The 25714-nt window shown below is 38.4% G+C and overlaps 1 protein-coding gene across 3 annotated transcripts in view; it reads right to left on the bottom strand.

The window, feature by feature from the left end:
* Window positions 1-25714, bottom strand: part of dacha (dachshund a) — a 145098-nt gene that overhangs the window by 7560 nt on the left and 111824 nt on the right. Inside the window, exons 4-10 of one of the 3 annotated variants that reach the window (XM_026941239.3) lie at window positions 18261-18395; window positions 17776-17948; window positions 17493-17628; window positions 16458-16532; window positions 4827-4972; window positions 3189-3336; window positions 1595-1759 (exon numbers count right to left, since the gene is read on the bottom strand). In XM_026941239.3, the coding sequence (XP_026797040.1) occupies window positions 1595-1759; window positions 3189-3336; window positions 4827-4972; window positions 16458-16532; window positions 17493-17628; window positions 17776-17948; window positions 18261-18395 (978 nt within the window). The other 2 variants (XM_026941240.3, XR_008303814.1) reach the window with 2 other exon arrangements.

Raw genomic sequence — 25714 nt, forward strand, 5'->3', positions numbered from 1 at the left:
GGAGAGCTCACTCACATGGGAAGGGAAGGGCAATAGAGCATACAGTCCTAGAAAGGAAGTAGCAAAGCACCAGGAAGTGAGGACTCTCAAATAGGTTCTAAGAATTCACTTAAAAGAACTGTAACTTGGATTAATTTTTGAGAACTACAAATTATAACAAATTATACAGTATTACTGAAAAGTGATTATAATGCTTAGAGTACCATATTAATGTATTCAATATCAGTTGTCAGTCATCAACACAGTGTTTTAAGAACAGACATGCTGCCATCTGAATAAACTACATATGGCATCCCAATTTTACAAGACTATTGCCGGACCACCATCAGCTGCACTGCATTTATCTTGCAAAACATTTAGCATTTATCAGCTGTACACAATCTCTGATGGGATGTAGGAATTTTACTGCAGACAAAATGTTTCAGTGTCTAGAGGCCTGATAGGTAGGATTCTTTTATGAATATGAATACTATTGTTTTGTGCTTTCTAAAGTCCATTGGATCTCTCAGATATTTTCAACACTTTGACAATGATGGTAGTCACTCAGCTTCAGAAGACACCCCTGTCCTGGAGCAAATGTGGATACAGTCCCCACCGAAAGTATCGGAACAGCAAGGCTTGCTTTGAAATTCCTCTGTTTTTTGCTATACACTGAAGACATTGGGTTTGAGATCAAACGATGAATATGAGAAGATATATCAGAATTTCAGCTTTTCATATAACACATAAAAAGGACCATATTAATTAATTTTGGGTATCATCCCACTAAAGTCCAGGATTTTTTCTGTGTTCAGGATTTTTTCTGTGTTAAGATGATACTGAAAAACCCCATCTCAGATGCCACTCTTTTTATTTTCACTTACTCAAGAAAAATCTGGCAACCTCCAAGGCATTAACGACATGTAGATAATTTGCATACTCTGAATGAGGCTCACAGAAAATTGATTTAAGCAGCTGTGTAACTAGACTTTGAATATGTGTAACTTTCCCAGCCTAAATAGTGATGTAACTTTTGGAATTAGAATTGGCAGACACTTCCACTTCTAATTGAGTAAGATTTTGACAAATTATCTACACATTCACTTATATAATTATATAAAATTTTTCAGGACTTTACCCACCATGATTAATAATAATTAAAAGTAATGTGAGATAATGTAAATATAACATAAAAATAGTGAGATACCACCAGTAGAGATAGATAACTTTATTAATCCCAAATGGAAATTCACACAGTAGGTAAGTAGAAATACCTAATGTAGGTAGAAAATAGTGTCTCTACAGACGGGAGCTGCTGTAATCGGCCGCTACTAATGCAGCGCCATCTTGAGATAATATTGTATCTATATACAAACTCTGTCATCTGTGCTTACTTCTGTGCTTAAATACAATCCATGTATCCACTGTCTTCAGATCTAAACTAGATCTAAACTATGATGCATGCAGCGACTCCAGCTAATACATGCGAGAACTATGGGAAGTCGGCTTCTGAGACAAAAGGTCTCTTCTTGCTCTGACAAAAAAATAAATCAAACGGTGTGCAAACAGCATTTTCCCATATGAATGAGAGAAAGAGTTGGAGAAATGGAGATACCAGCAAAAAGAGGCGCACCGTTGAGACTCATGCAGAGGCTCTCAGGAGAGGTGGCATGTTTGAGGGCCTGTTCCACCTGTTCCCTCCTCTTCGACTCGAAATCCAGAGCCTCCTGCAGTTTCCTCTTCACCTTTTTCTCCTTCTTCAGACGCTTCTGGATGGTAGCTGAGGAGGAGTGGGAGAAAAAAGAGAGAGAGAGTGAGTGGTATAAGGTGTGAACTAGTGTGTGCTTTCCTGTGACATTTGCCACTTTTCAGTAACTCAGACAATTTGCAAATTTACACCTGGAAAGTTGAAAGTGCTCAATTATCACTAGAGACACAACACTGTGCAGCCCAGTGGATTCTCAACAACTTTCAGTGGGAGCTTGTAGTGTAATGCTGTTTTCAGCTTGTCAACCTTCTTAATATGAGCACAGTTTAGACATAGTTAATTAAGGAAGAAATTAAATTAATGGAATGAACAAAAACTAAACATGAAGACACTACATATTCAGGGTTTTTTATACCAGTCGTTTTGACTGTACTAATCATAATATTTAGGACCTCATTGATTTATAATATTTCAAAACTGAGGGTTCAACTATATGGCTAAAAAATCCTAAACTGCAACTGGCTGCTTCAGCTTTTAGATGCTAAGGACAGCGGCATCTAACACCATCTCCATCAACTTCATGCAGTGTGAGGCAATTTTTGTTGAACAAATGTAAGCAGAAATAACTCTGTGTGTGTGTGTGTGTGTGTGTTATTTCATGGCAATTAACATTTCTTTGAAACACACTTAGCGTGACCCACCTGCTAGGGCACACACACACAAACCCTATCTATGTCCTCTGCCATCATAACTTCTACATACCTCTAATAACATGCATTTGATTCCCCAAATCCTTCATTTCCTGCACCATTAAGAGCTGCATATGAACATGGTTGTGGTTGTTATCCAGCCAGCTAACTGGCTTAATTTCTTGGCACAAATCGTGGCAGTTGACTCTGTGGTAAATCCAACTGTTAGAGATATTCTATTGGCAGCACACCATCATTGTTTAGTCATTTCATTCTGCAGGTGCCATTTTTTCTTTTCATTCATCAATTATTCTGCAGTATATGGAAACTGATGTCACTTTCTACTTAATTATTATTAATTAATCAATCAATTAATCAATTAATTAATTATGGTGGTTGGTATTTGTTACTTAAATTAACACAGAGATGTGCATTACCCTGTGATTATGGTAAATGCACACACTGTTAATTCCAACAGCTACTAACACTAACTTACTTATGCCAAGGGGGCTGACTAAAATATAGATGATAAGACTACATGCAGTTATAGTAAATATTCACCTTGTTTCCTTGAATTGGGATCCTACCAACAAAGACTAGTATTACTATGTTAACAGGCTTTTCCACTGACTTTCCTTGACTGCCTCTGACACCTAAACCTCTAAACAAATGGATGCCTTGTGGTTTGTTTCATTGTTTGCTTCCAAACATGAGACACATTGTGTATTATTTTTCTCAGACATTTGTACATTTGTACCCCACACTGAGAATAACAGAAAGTACACCCAAACACATCTTTTGCCTGTATATACCTCGGCTGTGGAGCTCAGAAGTGAGCTGCCTTTCCAGACTCTCTCTCATTTCTCGTTCTCTGTACAGCTCCATCTTGAGCTCTTTCCTCTCCTGCTGCACCTGTTTCTCCTGCACACGTGCATTGTCCACTGCCACCTTTAGCAGGCCCTGCACCACACAAAACACATCGCTTTAATACACAGTAAAGAAAGTTTCCATGCCACTTTCAACAATGTATATAGGCACAGATGTGATTAGGGTGTTCCTAATAGAGTGGACAGTGAGAGTATGTATGTATGTATATATAAACAAGGTGTCCCAAAAGTCTCCATACATAGGGGAAATTAACACTTTTTAGCAAAATATAACTTTTTTCACAAAACATCCTCTACACGATTGCCATTTCTTTGTAATCACACCCAGAGTCATCTCTCCCACTCATGATGAACTCATGTTAACACATCTGGTGTTATGCACCTCAAATGCTTTCCTTTAAATTATCTTTGTGCTGTATATTTTCCTGGTAAACCAGTACATTCTTCTTTTGTCAAAAGCATTCTTAAAGGCTATCTGAAAAATTTTTTTGGAAGAGTCATTTTGCTAAAAAGTGTTATGTATGGAGACACCCTGTGTATGTATGTGTGTGTGTGTGTGTGTGTGTATGTATATATATATATATATATATATATATATATATATATATATATATATATATATATATACATATATATCAATTATCTAATCAGCCAATCATGTGACAGCAGCACAATGCAAAAAAATCATGCAGATACAGGAAAAGAGCTTCAGTTAATGTTCACATCAGAAAGAAGAAAAAGTGTGATCTCTGTGTCTCTTTGAACGTGGCATGGATGTTACACCTGGAAGGGCTGGTTTGCATATTTCATAAACTGCCGATCTCCTCGGAATTTCACACACGTCAGTCTCTTGAGTTTACACAGAATGGTGCGAAAAACAAAAAAAATTGTTCTGTGGGTGGAAACGCCTTGTTGATAAGAGAGTTCAGAGGAAAATGGCCAGAATGGTTCAAGCAGCCAGGAAGGATATAGTAACTTAAATAATCACTCTTTACAACTGTCGTGAGCAGAAAAGCATCTTAGCATGCACAAAACATCGAACCTTGAGGTGGATGGGCTACAACAGAAGAAGACCACATTGGGTTCCACTGTCAGTCAAGAACAGGAATCTGAGGCTACCATGGGCAAAGGCTCACCCAAACTGGACAGTTGAAGATTAGAAAAACAAAATTACCTGGTCTTTTTTTCAGTCTTTAACTGTCCAGTTTCTGTGCACACACACACATATATGTATATACATACACGCACACACAAACACACACACACAGTCCCCTCTGAAGGCAAGATCAATTCTTTAGTTTTTTTATCTTCACACTTCAGTGTATAGCAAAAACTATTTTATGTTTTGTTATTCATTTATTAAAAAGTGATGTGTTATGTGTAGTTGTATTGATCAAGTAAAAATCATCACGGTTGTGGACTGTTGAACCTAACACTATAGTAAAAAGTGCGTGGACATATAAAACACATTGTCTAGACTATATACACACACCACAGTAAAGTCTACAGTACTACAGCTACTGCACAAGTATGAACCATCATATAGACAGAGAGCAGCCGTACCTGGATGTTGGTAAGCAATGTCTCAACAGAGGAGAGACCCTCAGTGAAGAGGAATGGAGCAGGAAAGCCTGGAGGAAGAGACTGAGCACCCAGAGGAAGTTTCTCAAAACCTGACTTCAGTAGGGGCAAGGCTATCTGAGCTTCATCTGAGAGAAACACACAAACACAGCAGTGTTTTAAGGAGTTAAAAGGTTAAGTACTTCACTGATTTTCAGCATAATGTCTATCTTATGCATCTGAGAATATGAGTAATTACCATAGACAAGGATTTAAGTCTACAGTTTTAATCTACAAGATCCCTTGGGATCAATAAAGAATTTATCTAATTTCTAATTTAACACATAAATTAAATTACATCACTATGAAAAAAATGTTTGTTTATATACAAACCTGTTTATTTAGCTTATGGTCTTTTTTTATTCCATATTTCTTGGTTATGGTCATTTTTGTTTTATTCTGTAACACTTATTGTAAAATCTTGAGTGTGCATTTCACAGTGTTTTAATCTCCACTATGTACAGTCTTATACTATTCACACTCACTTACAGCTGTGCACACACTCTTGGTATCTGTTATTAAAAATATAAAAGAGAACACTGAAAGAAGATAAATCATCTGAGATCAGTGTGATTTTTTTTTCCACGGCTGCTGTAATGTGTGAAAACATCACTCAGTAGTAGGAAAGATAAACCAGTGAACAAAGCAGTGTGTATTTTCAGAGGAACTGTGTACCCATGTGTCCAAACCTCAGTAGGACAGTTAATCTTTACTATAACTCACACTCTCCTTATACAATACAGTATTTCCTCCAGCCCCCCACCCTCTCCCCCCATAGAGCCAGACGTTGGATAGACAGAGAAGAGGGGCTAAAGTAGAGAATTAAAGCACAAAAAATGAAAGAAAGCAGGTAATGGAGATGGAGGAGTCATGATTCACTTGGGCTAATCTGTCTGGGGTCTGTGCGCCTTCTCGGATAAGACAAATAGGACAGGAGGGGAGGGAATTGTGATGGCAGTGTATCACGGGTCACATTGATTTCCCCACCAGATAACCCTGCTCTTCATTTGGCCCATTGTTCATCTCCCCACCTGTCCCTACAGCAATAAATTTTCCCCTTCTTTCGCTATAGTAAAAGGGCATTAAAGTAGAAGCAGAGGAGGAGAAGAAGAAGAAGAAGAAGAAGAAGAAGAGGGAAGAATTCTTCTCCCTCCTCCCCTAACGCTTTGACATTGGGTGATTAAGTTTTTGCTGTGGCCTGAAAGTGGTGAGCAGCAGATCAAGGTCATGTGGAGAGAGTGTGAAGCAGAGGGAGATTGAGAGAGTGGGGCAGGATGGAAACAATAAGAGGGAGAGGGATTGGGTGAGAAAAGTGGTGAAAGCACCAGGGGACACTGGAAAGCCAAAGGTGTGAGGTGAATAGTGAGATCGTGAAGTGACAAGTCCAGCCATAATAATGTTTAAAGATCACAAGCAAAGGTGTGTGTATTTGTATGTATCTTCATCTGTTGTTCAGCAGTGTAGTCTAATTCTTATAAAAGAAGTCTAGAAAATGTCAGTATTAATGACTGGGCTAAATATCATCATATTACCCTCCATGTCCCTCTATTATGCAATTTGTAGTTCTATTTACCCCTAACTAACATTGATTCATCAGCCTTTGTTGTACTACAAAGGCTACAAATCCCAAGGCTGGGTTAGCAGAAAAGAGGTTAATGGTGGTATACTCTTAAAAGCTCTGGCCTTCTGCTGGCCTCCTGCACACCTAATTGCAAGTCCCATCTAAATGACAGATTTATCTTTCTGCAGCAAATAGCGCACACTTCAATTCATTCTATTCCATCCCACAAAGTGCAGGAAGAGTCCTCAGCCTGTGACATTTACAAAGTACCCCTGTTCTCTCTGTCATCGCCATAACCATAACATGCATGCACACATAACGATAGTGTGTGTGTGTGTGTCTGTGTGAGAGAGAGAGAGAGACCGAGAGAGAGAGAGAGTAAGAGAAAGAACTCTGTTTTACTCTTTATGTGTGTCCTTATGTGCAGACAAAGATCCTCATTATGAAATGACTTTAAGTCTGCATAAAGCTAGAGATATATAAATAATGTTTCTCTGGGTTCACTGGTGACTCAAAAAGTGCAGCATCAGTTCTAAGTTTGGCCTAGAACACAACACCTCTTAGATATGTCACCTAGATTAAAAGCAGGTGTTTTTACTGAAATGCTATCTTGCTATAATGTTTCCTCTGATTCCTCTAAAACACACACAGACAAAACACCCAAGCCAAGAGTACAAAGTATGCAAACAAATAAATAAATCAAACAACAAAACAAGGGGAAGTGCTTTTTACTTTTTTTTTTAGCCCACCATATGTACTGTATTAATTATTCATTGGTCCAGCCCTTTCATTTGCCCTACTCCTAAAAATAAAGACAAAAGGCTTTCCTTCTAGTCTCAACAAAAGGAATGTTGTGGTCATCAACGCTCATTGCAAACCTCTTAGTAAAAACAGGGAAGGTTTGATGTTTTTTTAAATGTAAATCATAAAAGCCCAAATGTTAGTTATTGTCCTTTATCACCAAATGCTACATTGGTCATGGCTGATTTACCAAACAATTCTGTATGGCCGTAACATTTAATGCAGTCTTAAACATACGTTTTCTGACTGTGAGACATTTTTTAGATTTTAAAAATCTACGCTTGCATTCATGCCAAAGTCAAGTTGGGACTGGAGAGTAAGAGAAGTGCAAAGGTTCAAAAGGGACTGTAGTTGAAGATTTCAGGATGACAGAGGATACAGTACGTTTGCTTACTCCACCCCTTTTCTTTATCTGTATCTCTCTGAAGACTCCTCTGAAGTGTCCTTAAGGAAAGCACTGGATGTCAGCCTTTTCAGAGAAGGTGGATCGTCCCTGGGTTCCATATGGAGGAACAGATGCTGAGGAGCACCAGTAACTATGAGAGCTATAGTTACTCTGAACGGATACTCCATGGTTTTGCTGCCCTTACATGGGCTATTTGTTGTTTTTTTATTTTGTACATGTGTTTAAAGGACATCTCCTGAATATTCAAAGGGCTCCAATTAGGGAATAATTAAGCCCAGGCTTTTGCTGCAGTGTTTTTGTCAGGTGTGCAACCACACACACGGGTTTGTTTACATAGCGATTTACATATCCAGATCAAGGCACTCTAGTAATCATCCTAATTGCCAAAATAAATGTTAAAAGATGGGCAATGGCTAATTATTTGAGTTCTTGATGTGAGGCCCATAAACTGTCATGCATTAATTGCCATGTCAAACTAGAACTAAGAAAACTAAGAGGCACGTAAGTATTTATTCTGTCCACCCATGAAAAGTGAAGAATCATTAGTCTCAGCTTCAGTAATATGCTCCTCTGTCTTTTTTTAAAATGTGTTTTGCAATATGAGTTTCAGTTTAATAAATAACCCTGACTCAAAGTATTGACTAACAGCACCAAACTGTACCTGATCTGACCAGAGACACAGGGAACTGTGCTCCTATGAATGTCTTTTGTTTAGCATTTAAAACCAAATATATAACCTCAAGTAATGTGAATGTGGTCAAAGGAGAGTAAATGGCATGGTAGCATAGTAGCTGGCAAACATTCTCTGATGGAGCCCTAATTCTCTTGACAGGATTCTCTTAGCACGAGTGAGTGAGAGTGAGAGAGACAGACAGACGGACTGATAGACAGAGAGAAGAGAGAGACATTCAGACGCACAGGGAGAGACAGAGACAGAGAGAGAGAAAGAGAGAGTGAGAGACAGAGAGAGAGAGAAAATATCCTTTACTCTGCCAACTCCATATTTACCATATTTATTCCCAACAAGATGGCCACAGTTGACAACATGTACCAGGGGACTCCTAAAGGAAGGGAATCCAAATGTCTGTGTGGTATTTATAGTTAGGAGAGACACTCCAATCACCAAGGACTGGCAAGCTGCAGGAATATACACACACACACACACACACCAACTGCTCTTTTTTGGTAAGAAGCCTACCGGGGCATCACATTCACTAAGCTCGGATTAACCCATTAGGTTCAAAAACAGCACTCAGGCTTTGCCTAAACACATGAAGAGTCAAGCAAACAAACTCAAGTACAATTAAGGTGTCTTGCAGAACTACAACTCATATCTGTTCACCTCTTAATCTCCCTGTTCAAATAATCACTAGGGCTCAAATCCCAAAAATTGAGGACTGTGAGTCCCAGGAGTACCAACTCCATTAAAGACTGTGCATTTCCCTCTTGAGAAAAGGAAATACACAAAGGTTGGTAAGCACTAAATGAGTTAAATTATACTGGAATAGCCCATTGTTCATTATTTAAATCCCTGCTTACCCCTGGCCCCTAGAAAAAATGAAATGAAAGCATGGCAATAAAAAGTGCAACATAATGTGGCTGGGAAAGGGATGTGAACAAGGGGGAGGTTAACATTTATTATATTTTAACTGCTGTGCACAAGGCCCGGCCACAGACTAAATTGCACAGAGGCCTGGGAGACAAGATCACTGGAATGTAAATGAAGAGCATGCTGCGTCCACAGTATGCAGGATGTGCCATAAAAGTGCCACCAAATTGATCTTTGGACAAGCAGGAAAGAGTACAGACATATGTAGATGGGCCACTAGGCCCAGTGCGTACTACACAAATTTGGCCCAAACATTTCTGTTGTAGACCAAAGATAGCAGCTCTCCAAAAGTGAGTAAGATTTGTGAATGTTCTGAGGCAAGGATGTGAGAAGTTAAGAGACACGTGACTCTTTGGGTTGTTCTGGAGATTTTTAAGCAGGTTGGAAATTATCATCACAAAATCTGGTGAGAATATTGATGAGCCATGGCCAGGAGAAATCCAGGTAGTGGGCACTATAAAAATACTGTTTCTATCTGAAAGAGAAAAAAATTAAATTAAATAATTTAATTTAATAATTAAATAACTGAGAAAAAAATTAAGATTTGAGATGTTGATAGTCATGGCATGTGCACATAAAATAAATTAACATACAGTATCAAAGTTTATGCCTTGACTTTTTTCTAGACTTTTTTCTTCCAAAATATTTATAGTAATGTTTTATCTCAATATCCCCAACACACCACAAACTATGCAATAAATATTTGGGAGGCTTTTTTCTTAAAATACAAACTATAGTTCAACATATAATGGTCCAACATCTTGGCCAATATGTAATTTCCATATATTTTAGGCTCTGGAGTCTAATGAAAGTTCAACTCACACAGTGAACCATTAAAAATGTTATATTTTACATTAATATGCTTGACCATCCTTGCTGAATAAATGTAAAAGTAGAAGTAGTCTGGCATATTATAAACTAGACAATGATCAAACTTGCATAAAGCCACAAGTCTTCATAAGGAACAGTGACTGATAAGTGTAGAACAAACACAACACACCACCGAGCTTCGTAACTAATATGGGACATGCAAGAAAGTGTAAATTAAATGAACAAATATGCCCATAAATAAATGAATATGTAAACAAAAAGGCAAGAACTTGCCCACTTGCCACTCCAATCACTAATAATGACTACGCAGAGATGAAAATAAGGCCTAATGAGTGTTCCTCTCTGCCAATTAAGCTTGGAGTGTAGTAGTATGCAGAATATTAAATGAGAGGAATACTGGGTCAACACTCTTCAGCTCCTTAACCTGTGCACAGCAGGACTGGAACAGGATGATTCAGGTAACCCATGGGACAGAAGGATTCAGCAAGATAGTGGAAAACATGGCAGGCTTCATGTTATTAGTATTAGAATGTTGCTTGCTTAGTGAAAACAGGCCAAGCTGTTTAGACTAAGGCTGTGTTCATTAACATCCATCTCAGGTGATGGTAATCAGTTATTAAGTGTTCAAGTGTTCAGCCACACTGTGGATACATGTGATCAACATAAGCTGATTTTTTTTGTCTGTGGCATTTTACAAACATTATGTTATGTATTCCGTCCACACACAGTCTCCAATCATATGCATGCTTCTTGTTCAAAACCTGTATGAATGTGTCAGTGAATGTATCTACTCATTCTCACAAATTTTCTTTACTTATGAGATTATATGTATGTAATATATATACATATTTATTACAATTAAGTAATTTAAGACCAATTAAATACTTTGGTGAAATAACAATTCAAGGAAATGCTTAAATACTTCATTAAGAAATACTGTTCGATGTTTCTTTTGACTATTACAATTCATTTTGCAAAGACAGTCTTGATGGGCTAGAAGGGGCAGATTTTGAGTTTGGGAGCGTGCATTGAGCTGCCAGACGACAACTGTTAAAGGAAACATTATACCATTTCACAAAATATTAAAGCAGTCTAGTACACAGATAGTCAACAAGCACATAACAAATAAATTTGCAGGTATGAGCCTGAACCCATCTGCTGGAAACATAGCTATAGTCTATCTACAACATATGTACTTTATTATTATATATTTAATATTTGACAGTATATTTAAGTTCTTTAATATTTAAATCGTGTGATCTGAACTGTGATCACATTCATTAGAACTGTGTTTGTGAGGGACTGATTTTTAAATCCTCAAACTCTGACAGCATGTGCCCACACTCTCACCATATGACTAAATGTATGTATGTACCTCATTTTTTATTTATTTTTATGTCCCTCTTTTTGTGTGTGACTGTTAAAAGCACATGAAACGTAATTAGCGGAGCAAAATTTTTAACAAAATGCCACAGCCAGATATCTATATGAGTAAAGCTTTTGATCTGAGCATCTGACAATTTAATTAATACAATGACACCTGACAGCTAAATATAATCCCTTCATTTGAGTTTACTCAAATTTACTATTGGCTAGTATTTTGGGCCTGGTTTTGAAGTGACATCCATTTGCTTTTAGGCAGATTTGGCAACCCTGCTCTCGAAGACATGCGATGACAAGTAGTAAATGGAGACACATTCAACATACATGAAAATACCAAATGTGAATTCCTATCTATCTCTTCTATCCACTTATGAGTGTACCACCAGAGACAGATGTTACCAAGTCTGAACAAGGCATCTACTTTTGGAACTAATGTAGTGTTTTAATTCAATTATTTATTTATGTAAAAAGTCAAAATCAAATCCAAACTGACAAAGACAAGACTAAGACCAAGCATGAAGCAGTTGCAGGAAAAACAGACAGAGACACAAGTAAATACTTGTGTAATAATAATTTGTAACTGACTACAGTTTGGTTTACTGTCTCGTGTTCTATTGATGAGAAAAGTGGTACTCTTTGGACTATTTCCCCAGAAGCAGAGCAGAACAAGCACCTGTCTTTATTACATACACACACACAGAAAGAAAGGGGGGAAGTCAGGCAGAACAAGCACTCATTTATCACCAGCTTTCTCATCCAAAAATGTCTATGTAGGGTGACTTTCAGCTGCACTAACCTTGCCCCAAATTGCCAACTGTAACAGTAACTTTCCCTATCACAGCATTGATTTTCCTCATCTGACACCTTTTTCTAAGAGGAGAAACCCTTCAAAACCTTGAAGCCAAAGCTTTCTCCCCAGGGTCTGGCACACCCAGCTACGGTTTAATTAAACCACCCCAAACACGCTTAGAACAGCAATCAAGCTAATGATCACAAAGGGTCTTCAAACACTTCTTTTTGCACACAATCTGAGGGAAGTGCTGTCAAATAAACAAACAATATAACGAGGGAAAATATGCAGCTAAAAAAAAACAAGGAATGCAGGGCTTTTTCACAGCAAATGTAACATTTCCTGCCAAAAAAAAAAAAAGTCAAACGCCTATCAGTTCTGAATCAGAGCCTAAAGGTCTAGATCCAGAATCAAAGAATGAGGTAAAGCATTTGGGTTTTTCTGGCCCCCAAGGGGGGGCCCGAGTGGGGTTGGGGGTTTATTCTTAAATGTGCACTTGTTTTGACTGATGCTGATTTACCGGTTCGCTTATCTCAAAGGGCGAAACAATGGCGCAAATTTCTATCAGAAATCATTACAGGCCATTTCAAATAATTTCCGTGTGGCTAATTTCATAATGGTAGGAGGGAAACATTGATTGTAACCAGATGCCACATTATTATCTTGCTCTGTGGAAAACTGGACAGGCAAATATGGAGTGCGCAGAATAACACATTATAGTCTCTCTCTCTCTCCTCCCTAAGTACTCCTGTGACCACTGCACACCACATCAAATTAAGTCATATACATTAGCAAACAAACTGGACCAGAAGCACTTGACTTTTTTCCCCACTGGAAAATATGATGCCCACATTTCTTCCAATGGTAAGGTAAAACACTAATAATACAGCAGAATGTATTGCAGTTTACTGAGGCCTTCATATGGTCACAAAAGGCTAAGTTATATTTAATCTCTATTCTACTGTCTTCTGAAAGTACATGAGCGTGGATCTTGTTTTTAGTGCTACTGTTTACATAAACCTACACAATATGGGAATTCTTTAATAATTTATCCACTACAGATGTCCTTTAACTACTCCATGCCTGAGTGGCTCACTGTCATTGTACGATGAAAGGAGACGTTAAAAAGTGTGTCTCAGATCTCCTCCAAGGTTTATTACTTGCATGTTTCACATGAAAGCAACTTGCAAGAAAAGTTCCATGTAGATGAAAGCAAACATTCACATGGACCTCTTTTTTTAAATAATGACTAATGTTTAAAAAGCTGCCAGCATTCGTTTCCGATTTACTGCCTGCAGCAGTTTAGTGCTTAATAACAGGTATATTAGTTCACTCTAATGCAGGATGCCTGAAAGACAAAAGTCTAGTAGAGACAGTCTAGGATGTGAGGTATACACTATAGTGTAAAACATTTACAGTATAACAATCATACAACCCAATATCATAACGTTACCTTTTCAAATAGAACAATATTGAATCAACGACACACAATTTCACTCCTGGAGGTCCAGAGGCCAACACAGTTTAATTTTTTTTCTGGCTCAAAGACACCTGATTCAAATCACCACCAGGTTTATTAGTAGGTGTTTTAAAGCAGAAAACTGACCAAATTTAGAATTACATATAATACTGTAGCAGCAATTTAATCGGAATGCTGCAAGATTATTTAAAAAATATATTTGATAAAAAGATCACTTGTAGCCCTATGCAGTGTACGAATGCTGTATGAGTGCTGTTTTCACAGTTTTTCTGATTCTCATCAGTTTAGGCACCAGAGCCATTTCTGGAGCTTTTTTACTGCTATACTTTAGCTTAAAGTAAATGTTTTTAAATATTCTATTGATTTGCTCTTTGTTTTCACAGAATGCTATATTAATTCTGTTTTTCTCTCTTTTGCAGTCTGAAATAAGCCTTTAACCGGTGTGTAATACTTATCTTCAGCATTAGAGTTATTGGCTAAAGATTCTGATGGCTGTTTGTTTGGATTTGGACTGGCTTGACTCTGGAGCTGTGGAAACTAGCATTGATTACGAAGAAATAATTCAGAGCTTGTTTTTTTCTAATAAAATAAATGATAAAGTAATTTTTTTTCTAATAAGTAATAATAAATTCACAGGAATCCAGTGCTTTTTACAAATGAATACTGTTTTAATAATGATTAAAAAATTGCATTGAGGACACCAGCAGGCATCCTTATTTTAAAAATCCTAGTTCACATTTTAAGTAATGTTTATAGCTATAGCTATATAACTTTAATTGTACCCTGTGTCCTTTCCAGAGTTTATCATAATACACAGGCACACTGGTGTATCAGCAAAACACCCCCCAATGACTTCTAACTGGTTACATATAAGGCAGAATAAGTCCATCCAGAATTAGATCAGAGCACCCTCTGTCTGTAACAGAAGAGAGAGTAGGTAAAGGGGAGAAACCTTGCTTGCAGCGAGTGTAGCCACCATTAGTGTTTGACCTGTAGTGAGCAGAGAGAGAGTCTGTGTGTGTGTGCGTGTGTGAGAGAGAAAGAGAGAGAGAGAGGGAATAAGTGATTTATGGAGAGGTGGAAAGGGGTTCACTTGCCAGAGTCCTGCTGAAACAAGGTGCTCCTGGCCTCGGGCTTGGCAATTTATCACCATGCACCACCAAGTCACTTTGTTTATCATCACCAACAGACGCATGCACGCACGCACACATGCACACACACAAACACACACATACACACACACAAGGTAACTAGTGTTTAAAATCCACTTGACTTTTGAAAAGATGCCATGTATGTAAAGAGTTCAGCTCATGGCTTTTTCATGTTAAATGATCACTTTCGCAGAGAGACTTGTGTCAGGGTGTGCTATTAAAACAGACACAACAGAGTATTAGAAGGAGCAGGAAGAGCAGTGTAGCACATATTTACTGAGCAAATCCTTTCAGGTGTGTACACTGACCTATGCACCTCACATAATCTGCCACTGAGAGTGTGCGTATCAGTCTGTGTGGTGCGTAATGGTCACCAAAGTAATTGTTGTTTGTTAGGCTAACATCTTAAGTAGATTACAAAGGCATAAATCACTGTGTATACGGGGGTTAGAATGTTCTGTGTGCATGTTTCCACATGCCTTGAAAGCTTAATCAGATGAATTAGCAGTCTGTGTGTGTCTTTCATTTAATTTGGTCTTTCATTTCTCCCTATCTTGGCAGTAAAGTTGTAGTGTAGCATTGTGCTCTCTAGTAAACATCAGCATGGTGTCTGTGTGTGTGTGTGTGTTTGGGACAGATTCGTTTCCAGACGCATTAATAAATATGGTCTCAGGCCAGGTGTACACTGAATCTCTTTAAGAGTACCTGGGGGCATATTTTCTCCATCTCCTCCCAGTTCTGCAACTGTGAGGTGGAGACTGCCATCTGTTACACACACACACACACACACACACACACAGCTGCATACTGCATAGAATAAGCAACTCACTTACAAGGAACTGTGCCTATGCACATTGACATAACAAAATTGTATTTCTGCCCTTGCTCTCTGGGTGAGAGGGATGACAGAATCTCTTTCCCCTGTTAATCACAATGACACTAGCCAATTGTGGGTGTCTGTGAGTCCATGCATGTAGCTGGGAGTGCATAGTGCTTCCCTCTGAGTGTGTTACACCACCCCATGATTTAGCATTAGCAGCAGTTCGATAAGATGACATTGGTGTCTCGGAGGAAGCACGTGTTAGCCTTCAGCCTTCCTGGGTGGTAGCTATAGTATGACGGGGGAGACCTGACTGGTGGGTGGGAACTAGGCAACACAAAATTGGGGAAAATCCAAAAAAAAGGTGATCTCAGTGACTCTGAGTATTTCAGAATCTCCTAGAGTACACCCATTCTAATGTTTGTTGTGAAACTGTAGCTCTTGACCTGTATTCACACACACACACACACACACACACACACACAGGGCCCACTGGCATTTAAATCATTTTTAAACTTTGCACCTGTAAATATAAACAATGGTCCGGTTGATCTCAGTGCCCACACAGAGTGGGGTGTGTGTGTGTGTCTGTGTGTGTTGCATGATGTATTGCGCTGCTGCCCCTAGATTGGCTGATTAGATAAATGCCTGAAATGAGCAATATTTTCCTGTTTGATTATCACAAAAAATCAAATAGTATTTAAATAGTGAAATACGTTCTTAAACACACACACTTTCCTACCTTTCTCTTTGATGATTTTCTTCATGTTAATGCCAGTGTCTCTGTCTGCAATTTCGCCATCAGTTGGATTCAGCACTGCAGAAATATAAGCATAAAGTAAGCATATGTGACATGTTTATGTGCATCGTCCAAGCTGAAACTATTTTATACACACAGTTTTGGCAGGTACCCAAAAAATTCAGTGGCAGCTTTTGAATAAATTATGAGCTAGAAAAGAATATATGTTTTGTTTTCGTTGCTGTTGATAATGTGTGAGTGAACAGTTTTACTCCAGAAAGGTTGGTGTTTGTGCAGTCGAGAATTTACTACCAAAAATGATTTTAATGAATCAAATATTTTAAAAATAATTCTATATTTTATTCATGATATTGATATTCACAAGAACTCTGTATGAAACTGAATTATAGCTTTATACATATAGCTATATTTTATCACACATACACACACACACACACACACATATATATATATATATATATACATACACAGTACTGTGCAAAAGTCTTAGACACATGCAAAGAAATGCTGTAGAGCAAAGATGCTTTCAAAAATAATGAAATCAAATGTTTCTACATTTAAAAAAAAATTGGAGTCACAATATTTGGTGCGACGATCCTTCACTTAAAAAAAAATAGTAGTCTCAGGTACAATTTGTGCAGTTTTATAAGGAAATGAGCTGTAAGTTTTCTGAGCATCTTGCAGAAGCAGCTGCAGTTCTTCTGGACACTTTGACTGTCACATTTTCTTCTTATTTTTGCAGCAAAACCCAGCAGCCTTCATTATGTTTTTTTTGTCCAAAAAGTGTCTCTTATGTAATCTTCTGCTTTCTTTAATAATTTTGTGCCTGAAAACTAATGTTTGGAAATCTAAAATGTTTTTGAACTGAATCAGTAATGTAGAAGTCATAAAATAAAAATCTGTACTAAAAAAAAATAGGGTGTCTAAGACCTTTGCACAGTACTGTGTGTATGTATAATATATATATGTATGTGAGTGTGTGTGTGTGTGTGTGTGTGTGTGTGTGTGTGTGTATACCCAGGTGCTCAGGGCTCCGTGGGTGTGGATGTGGAGAGCTGGACACACTGCTGCTGACGTGGGAAGAGGGCTGTGAGCCTGGACGAGGGCCTTCCTCCAGAGAAGGAGCTGGAGATGGACTGTCCTGCACACACTCCTGCCACGCAAACATACACACACAGGCCTCACTGACTTTTAAATCACTCTTAAACTTTGCTACAGTAAATATATACGATGGTCCCGGATAGTCACAGTGCCCACACAGAGTGAAGAAAGAGAGTGTGTGTGTGTCATTGACCACTACCTTGATGACGGATGCTCCAGCTCTGGACAGGGGGCTGTGCATCTGTGCAGCGGCAGCCATATTGGCGATGGTGTTAAGGTGGTTCATCTGGTTCATTGCCATGGCAACAGAGGCAGGGGGCAGACTGACAGGCAACAGGGGGTGGGGCATCATCATAAAAGGAAGATCCAGACCTGAGAGTAAGAGAGGGCAAGAAACACAGATATATATATATATATATATATATATATATATATATATATATATATATATATATATATATATATATATATATATATACAGAGAGAGAGAGAGAGAGAGACATGGAGAGAGAGAAGGTCACAGTATAAATAATTGTTTTAGAATTGTTACCTAAGGAATAGCTTTAAAGTCACTCTCAATTCACTCTTGAGAACTTATCCATGGATCAATCCATGGAGAGTCAGGGTTTGAACACATAAATGAATGGAACTCATGAATGAATGAATATGTGGATGAGAACTCACGGTTGGCCAGGAGGTGGCTCTGCTGTAGTGAGGTGAGGTGTGAACCAGAGAGGCTGGCATGGGCCAAACCATGCTGTGCTCCAGATGAGGGGGGTGACTGCAGCTTTTCCTTATCCCAGGATGACTCACTGCCCCCTGGAGAGATCATGGAGATGGAGAAAGACGAGTTGGAGAAAAAAGAAAAGAAACTGAGAAAGAGGATAGAGGAGTCTGGACCTAACAAAAAAGGGTTACAAAAATGCTACATGGTCACTAGCAAAATCAGAAATCCATTCTGGTTTCTTTTGTGTTTTTAGAGGTGAACCAACCAGGAGAGAAAATACTACTCAATAATTATGCATTATTCAAATTATCTTCCAATCAAACTGCGTGGAAAACAACTTCAATGTAACCAGTTCTCACGTATGTGAATCCCTAATAGTCATTTGATGGAAGAAGCCCACATATAGAGTACATGTCCAAAAAGCCAGCACATGATTATAGCAGGTTCATGGCAGCATGGCTATTTCACTGGTAAATAAGGTCAGAAATCTGGATTCAGAAAAGTGACACTAGATCAGCAAGAAGCAGTGCTACTCAGGCCAAAGCCTCTCAAACCTATAATGGGAGCCTCCAGCCTCCAACCTGCATCGCTAATATCCATAAATAAATCAATGGGATCCAGCTGAGAAACCAGTTGTTAGGTGCTATAAAAAAAGACTTAAGTTGAATTAGCTGAGAGCTGAGCGTAAAGAGGAGGGGAGAGAGGAGGTGAAGCCGAGAAGAGGAAATCATTGTCTAATTCTGCTTAATAAGCAATGGAGGTCCTGTGAGTGATCCAGCAGATGGTGTTTTTGCAACAGATTGCAGTGAGTGATTCTTTTAATAATAATGTGAATTAAATTCTTCCTCTATAGAACGCAGGGAGCTGTTCATCTGGGAGTGCTTGGAAAGAGTGAGAGAAAACAAGCAGACGAGATAATGGCTAAGCTCACACCTGAGGCCATGTGTGTGTAGGTGTGGGTATGTGTTTTCTGATTCATGTGACACAGAAGGTGTGTTTGCATGAAGGGAGTTAGAAGTTGTATATACATTAACATATGATGATTAACAAGCTCTGTTTTCATGCAGAAACAAGCAAATTTGCTGGTATAATGTACCTATTGCTAGTTTGATTTAGCATTAGTCTTTTTTTTTTTTTAAACAGTTTTTGTCCCATTCCTATTTTTGTGGTCAAAAATGAATCTGCCTATTGGGTGAAAATAAATCCAACGTGGGTGTGAGTGTGAGATTCAAAATCTGCCAGTGCAGTGAGATTTTCAAACCCTTTATTGCTTTCAGCTGAGACACAGCATATGAATTTTCAAGTCCTGTTCCATTTCTCATATCCTGGTTTTGTCCTTGTACACTATTTGTCACTGAACATCAATATGAATAGGCTTAATCCTCCTAATAACTAAACACACCAACTGAAACTAATTCTTTCTTACTATGATAAAAATGAAATAGACATTTTATTGATTATATTAATTATATGATCTTCAGTGTGAAATGACAGATCAAATAGCACAATAAATTATTTGTCACAGATAAAATATCACCCTCTCTAATTGTTATGAGAAAGGTGAGGAAAGTATTTCTCATTTTGTTTCCCTAAATTGTGTGTGATTTTTTTGATTTGATGTTCTCTCACCCAGTGCAGTTACCAGTCTTATACACTCACACCTAGATAGTATGTGATAGTATACAAGATCCTGTATTATGTATAAGATCCAGAAGTAGACTGAACTAATTCTTTCTCAAACATTTCCTAGAATACACAGTTCAATTATTTTTAATACAACTGTGATATTTATTTAGTATACAGAAAAGCTCACACGTATTAGTGAATGTTTTCTGCTGTACATTTTAAAACAACTCAGTTCTTAAGGACACATTCATCTGTACAAAAGATTTGAAAAGCAGAGAGACTTTGGGCTCAGAGCTGCTGCAGCTGAGGGAAAATGGGAGTTTTTTTTAGACAATCGCAAGCAATTCAAAGAGTGAGTCTGTGCGTGTGTGTGTGCGTGTGTGTGTGTGTACATGCGTCCATGTGTGCATGCATATTTGTTAGTGCAAAAGTGTTTGCACTGCAACTTCCACTTGACCTTTCCATGCTCTTGTAAAGCATAATTGTAATTAACATAAATGCAATGTAATGATAAATGCTAAACTTGTATAATCTAGGAGGTAGCAGTAGTGAGAGTCAACAATGCTCTGTATGTGTGTGTGTGTGTTTCCCTTCATTCAATTCTAAATCAGAGAGCCTTTTATAATATCCTGAGCTCCCAAAAGACAACCGTGTTGGACATGTGTATGTATGTGTGTGTTTGTGCATGCATGTGTGAGCCACAGTATATCAGAGTGAGTGAGGAGTTCAACTATCCGCAGCTCTGGTGCTGATGACCCATTTGGGCTCGGTCCAAGAGCTCCTCTAGTGTTGGCTACTAGAGTAATTAGCCTAAAAGTGGTGCCAGCCAGGGAAGTGTGTGTGTATGTGTGTGACCAAGAGTGTGAATCTGCACCCTACTTGGCTGTCAGTCATGCTTTAAAAATGTGTCCATCACCAAACTCCTCCTTAGCCACTCAGTGACAGAGCTGGTTAAAGGCATCCTTTAAAAAAAAAGCCTTGGGTAATTGTCTAACACACACACACACACACACACACACACACACACACTGCCCAAGTCTTTCCTAAACCCCATATAAATGTTCAGTGTCTCTCTGACAAATCTGTACCCATATGTAACCATCCAACCAAACACCTTTGGCAAATCATTCCTCAGCCTGATTCAGCAAACTTAAACTGCTTCTGTCCTCTATTCACACTTTAAATTTTTTTGTAGTGTGAATAGAGGACAGAAACAGTTTACATATACAGGCTCACACATTTTTCTTTAGTCCAACACCTCCAAACCATCCAGCCACTTAGAGCAACTACTGTACTTCTCCTACGTTACATGCATCTTCATGAAGCCATTAAGAAATAAAGAAAATCTGTTATTTGAATTAAATGTTATATAGAAGCTAGCTTTAACCTACTTTAATAAACTGCCATAAAAATTTTCAAATGGCTATGCTCAAATGAAATAGACCTTTTTCCATACAGAGGGACAATGATGAATGTAACAAAGCCATCCATGATCTTTGTGGATTTGATTATTAAAAGACTTCATATTTCCATATGACGTAATGTGTAAACCATGACATTTGTGAGCATGTGTGTTTGGGAAAGGGTAAAAGATAGGAAACTAGCTAATCTCCCTCCTCTGAAGTGTTTCTTTGGCCTGTCAGCCATGCCATCTGCCACTCACACTGGCCCTACCTACAGCCCACACTCTTTCTCCAGTTGGCTGGAGATTGAAGAGCATATGTGAGAGAAGCATATATGAATATTACAGCGCTAGCCATTGTCTCAGAAGTCACCATTTAAGTGAATTAATGCTGTGTTCAAGGTGAAATTTCAACTTGTATTTCCTCACTTACAACCAGTAAAAGCCACTGAAAATGCCCCTTCAACATGTAATTTGAACTCGTCAACTTGATGTAGTCTTCTCAACTACCAGTTCCTTCCCCATTTACGGAGTGACGTCAAATCAACACGGCCACGCACTCTATGCTTTTACATTAGTTTATAGCAGTATTTGCTTTAGATCAATTAATACTGTATACAGACACAGTCCTTGGTTAAATCTGTAATATTGACGATACTAATTGCTGTTTTGAGAAGGTACTCATCAACATTAGAGTTATCACTTGCTGCTAATGCTACTTGCTATTGTCCACTGTTCTTGCTGCACTGCAATTTTTGTCCAAAATGTTGCATGTATGTTTGAAGTTCAGTATAATAGAACAGTAGCAATAGCCACTCAGTCCTGTATCTGTAAAAATGTGGTTAAAGTAGCTTTTTATGACTAAGCAAACAAAATACACGTTTTCTTCTTTTTTTTGTTTCCATCGGCCGAACTTGCCTGGTTGGGAAATGACGCTACTACAACTTGCAAATAACCTCTTACCAATCACCACAAATGCAGCATTAGATAGCTATCAAACATCAAACATCAAATGGAAATAATCAATGGAAAAGTGATTTAAACCATATTTTCTGTAACCAGAACAATAAACAAAAAGAGTGGAGCTTCTTCTGGGTGGGTTTGTTACTTGTATGGCCACAAAGATCTGGACTTTTATGTGTTGTTTGATTTCATAATGAAGTTAGAGCCTTTAAGCTTTCTTTTGAGTGGGTGCCTGTGTTGATATAGACAAAGCCCAGCATGTTTGTGTGCATGGTGGTTATAAACAGTGTGTGAATATATGTTTATGCCACCAGACCCCTTTCCAGCCTGTGAAAGCACTGGGTTTGTGTATGTGTGTTTACTCTGCAGCAAACAAAATCAACTTCTCACTCTCACAAATTCGAAAGTTGAGGGTCTTGAATGACCTAATTCACAGAACGCTGTTTTAGATCACTCACTAATTCGGAGATATGGACTGTGGACAAACTTTTACTTGAATTCATTTGAATGCTATCAGAATATACAGTACTTCCAGTATTGAAGCAATTACCACTATATAATGGCATGAATTTCTTTTTACAATCATTATAGAGGAACAAGCAACACTGCCTTGCTTTGGTTCCACTATGTCTATTTAAAGCTAAACATACTGAACACACGCATTCATTAACATTGTTACATCTGCAAATCTTGCACACACTGACACACGCACACACTCACACATGCACACAAACACACACTGTCCGGGAGCACATTAACAGATTGTAGCGGGTGCAGGCAGAGGACTGCACGCTGGCACTCTGTTTGTCATATTTCTTCTGGGCCTCGCCATCTGCCAGGGTGGCATTTTCATGGCTGTTTACCCTGACTCCCGCCAAGGAATCATCTGCCGCCACATAATGCTTCCCTACGAAAAGGGAAAAAAGAGGGGAGGATTAAGTTGGTAATGCAACTGAGACTATTGCTAATTTGGTGTAATTGGGAAGAAATGAAGATAAATGAGGGTGAGGGATGGAGAGGCAATCAGTACGGCAGGCAATACAGCTGTGCTTTTGGCCAAACCTACCCCCTTGTTTCCCCCGGCATGCTCTCTTCCACAGTTCCTCAACAAGGTACATGCAAATCCAAGCTAATGACAAATATGCCTGGGTAATATGCGTCAGATTATTCACGTTTATCCTGATTTCCCCAATCCTGTCCCCTGGACAAGAAAAACTGCCTGTGTTCGGGTTCAAAAGTCTGAATTAAACAAAAGTCATCAGTGTTCGAGATAACATTGGTTGTCGGATGGACACTGTGAAAATAAAGTTGTCATTAATGGTAAAACTGAATTTTAAGTTATCAAAATGAGAAGAGTAATTCAGTGACTTCATTTAATTACACCATAGACTGCACTGAACTACAGAGAGGAATCCCCACCAGTGAACTGACATTCAAGTAAGCTTTTAAGCTGGATGAGTTGCATATGTGAATATTTTTCAGTGTGTATGTTGTCATTAAAGATGCTAGAATAGAGAATCTTTACACTGCTATTTTCAGCTCTGTCTCATTTTTTAAGATTAGGTGGTTGATGACTGTGTGTAGATTTTAAGAGCTAAATAGGATGCCCCTTTATATTCCTCTGCAGTCACCACACACACACAACTCCACCCCTGAGGAAGACATACATGTCCATATGTCAGCTTCAGCCATGATAATGCAGGACATGCAGGACATACAATGGATCTGCCAAGTATGGTGAAGTCCAAGTACATCAACTGTACCCTATTTTAAATTAGGGAGCATCGCAGTACATAAGGAATCTCTACACTGAAGATAATACATTGGTGGCTTTCTTTTCCAAATACCCTACAATCTATTACTGGCACCATTCCTACTGCAGTCAAGCATGCCATAATGGAGCAGCAAAGCCATCTGACAAGTCAACCCTTACTACACCATAGCACAACTCTAATTACATTCAATAGAGTGTGTTAGATGTAAACATCTCACTAGAGTAGCTAGGCTGCAATTAAAAGCTAGGCTTCACTTTGACATCCTGAGGTGTGGATATGTTTACATATATATAAAAAATCTGCATTTCTGTAGGTGCAGGAATGAGCCTGTGGTTTTGGAAGTGAAAAAAATGTATTTACATTCAATAACAAAATAATAATGAAGATGCATCAGGGAGAAGAATGAAAAATATTGAAATCATCAGTCATTAATTCTCTCCTGGAACAATGTGAAAACAATCCACAAGAGACTTGGCACAAAAATGTATGAATTGAAAGTGAAAATGATTGAAGAGCTCTCTTAATGAAGTGTTAATTGCTGCGAGGAGTCAGATGAAGGTTGTTGTAGAGTAGCTGCCCTGACAGGAGAAAAGACTGCAGTGCATTGGATTTACCAAAATGGATCAGTATGGAACTGTTATGTTTTTCTTGGTGACAAAACACTGTGCCAGTGGTGCCAAGGGAACCTTGGGACTCCATAAGCCATTTTATCTGTTTTAAACAGCCACTTAGCAAAAACAGGTGATTAAACAAGGACCAAGGACATATCCATGTAATATTATTAATAAGAGATTCAGGACAGTAACCATTCAATCTTATATCAGTAATTTAACCATTACACTGGGAGAAAAAAAATCAGAGGCAATGGTATTTTGGATATGATGGTTGTTTTTTCCCACTTCACATTACAGTGGGGGTCTGAAGGAAAATGTGTATTTGAGGTGTTTGTATATAAGCCCCTCCTCACCCCCCAAACCCACACAGATGTTCAGGGTGTGAGATGCAGATTTCCTGCACTGTTCTTTAGTGTTAAACCACATGGGGAAAATGGAAAGCAGGCAGAATGAAAATGGCTTTACACACCCTTCTTGAGAAAAACATGTGTTAATCCAATGAATTTTGACAATGGACAGATATATGAAAAACAAACTTGTTATAAACTTGTTTCCAGATGTCATGTTTAACAGGCTGGAATAATAATGGCAGAAATAAAAATATCTCAGTACATTGTGTGATTATTTCTATCCCACTACTTTGGTAAATCCATTGCTTCTTTGACCACTGCCTCTCAATTACCTCCATTATATTTAGACATCCACCTCAAGCTTAATGAACTTAGCTTACATCTGATGAACAAGATTAACATCTCAGCATCCTCTCTAAATGAGTCCTATATTGTGCATAAGATGGCACAGTCTTTCACTTACCCTTATAAGAGAGCACATTAATGGTCATCAGAGGACTATGTTCTCTTTGAACGGTTTACGACGCCTTGCCTTTGATCATAAGTAGTACTCACTTCACAGGGAGCTTGAGAAGATGTCTCTTTGATATTGCCGTGCATTTACATGTCAATGAGTGGCATGGATGATGGGGGCCAAGGTAACAAAAAAAGTATCTCTCTTTCTGTTTGAGTGCCACACAT

The sequence above is a fragment of the Pangasianodon hypophthalmus genome, chromosome 15, assembly GCF_027358585.1.
Source record: "Pangasianodon hypophthalmus isolate fPanHyp1 chromosome 15, fPanHyp1.pri, whole genome shotgun sequence".
Classification (NCBI taxonomy): Eukaryota; Metazoa; Chordata; class Actinopteri; order Siluriformes; family Pangasiidae; genus Pangasianodon; species Pangasianodon hypophthalmus.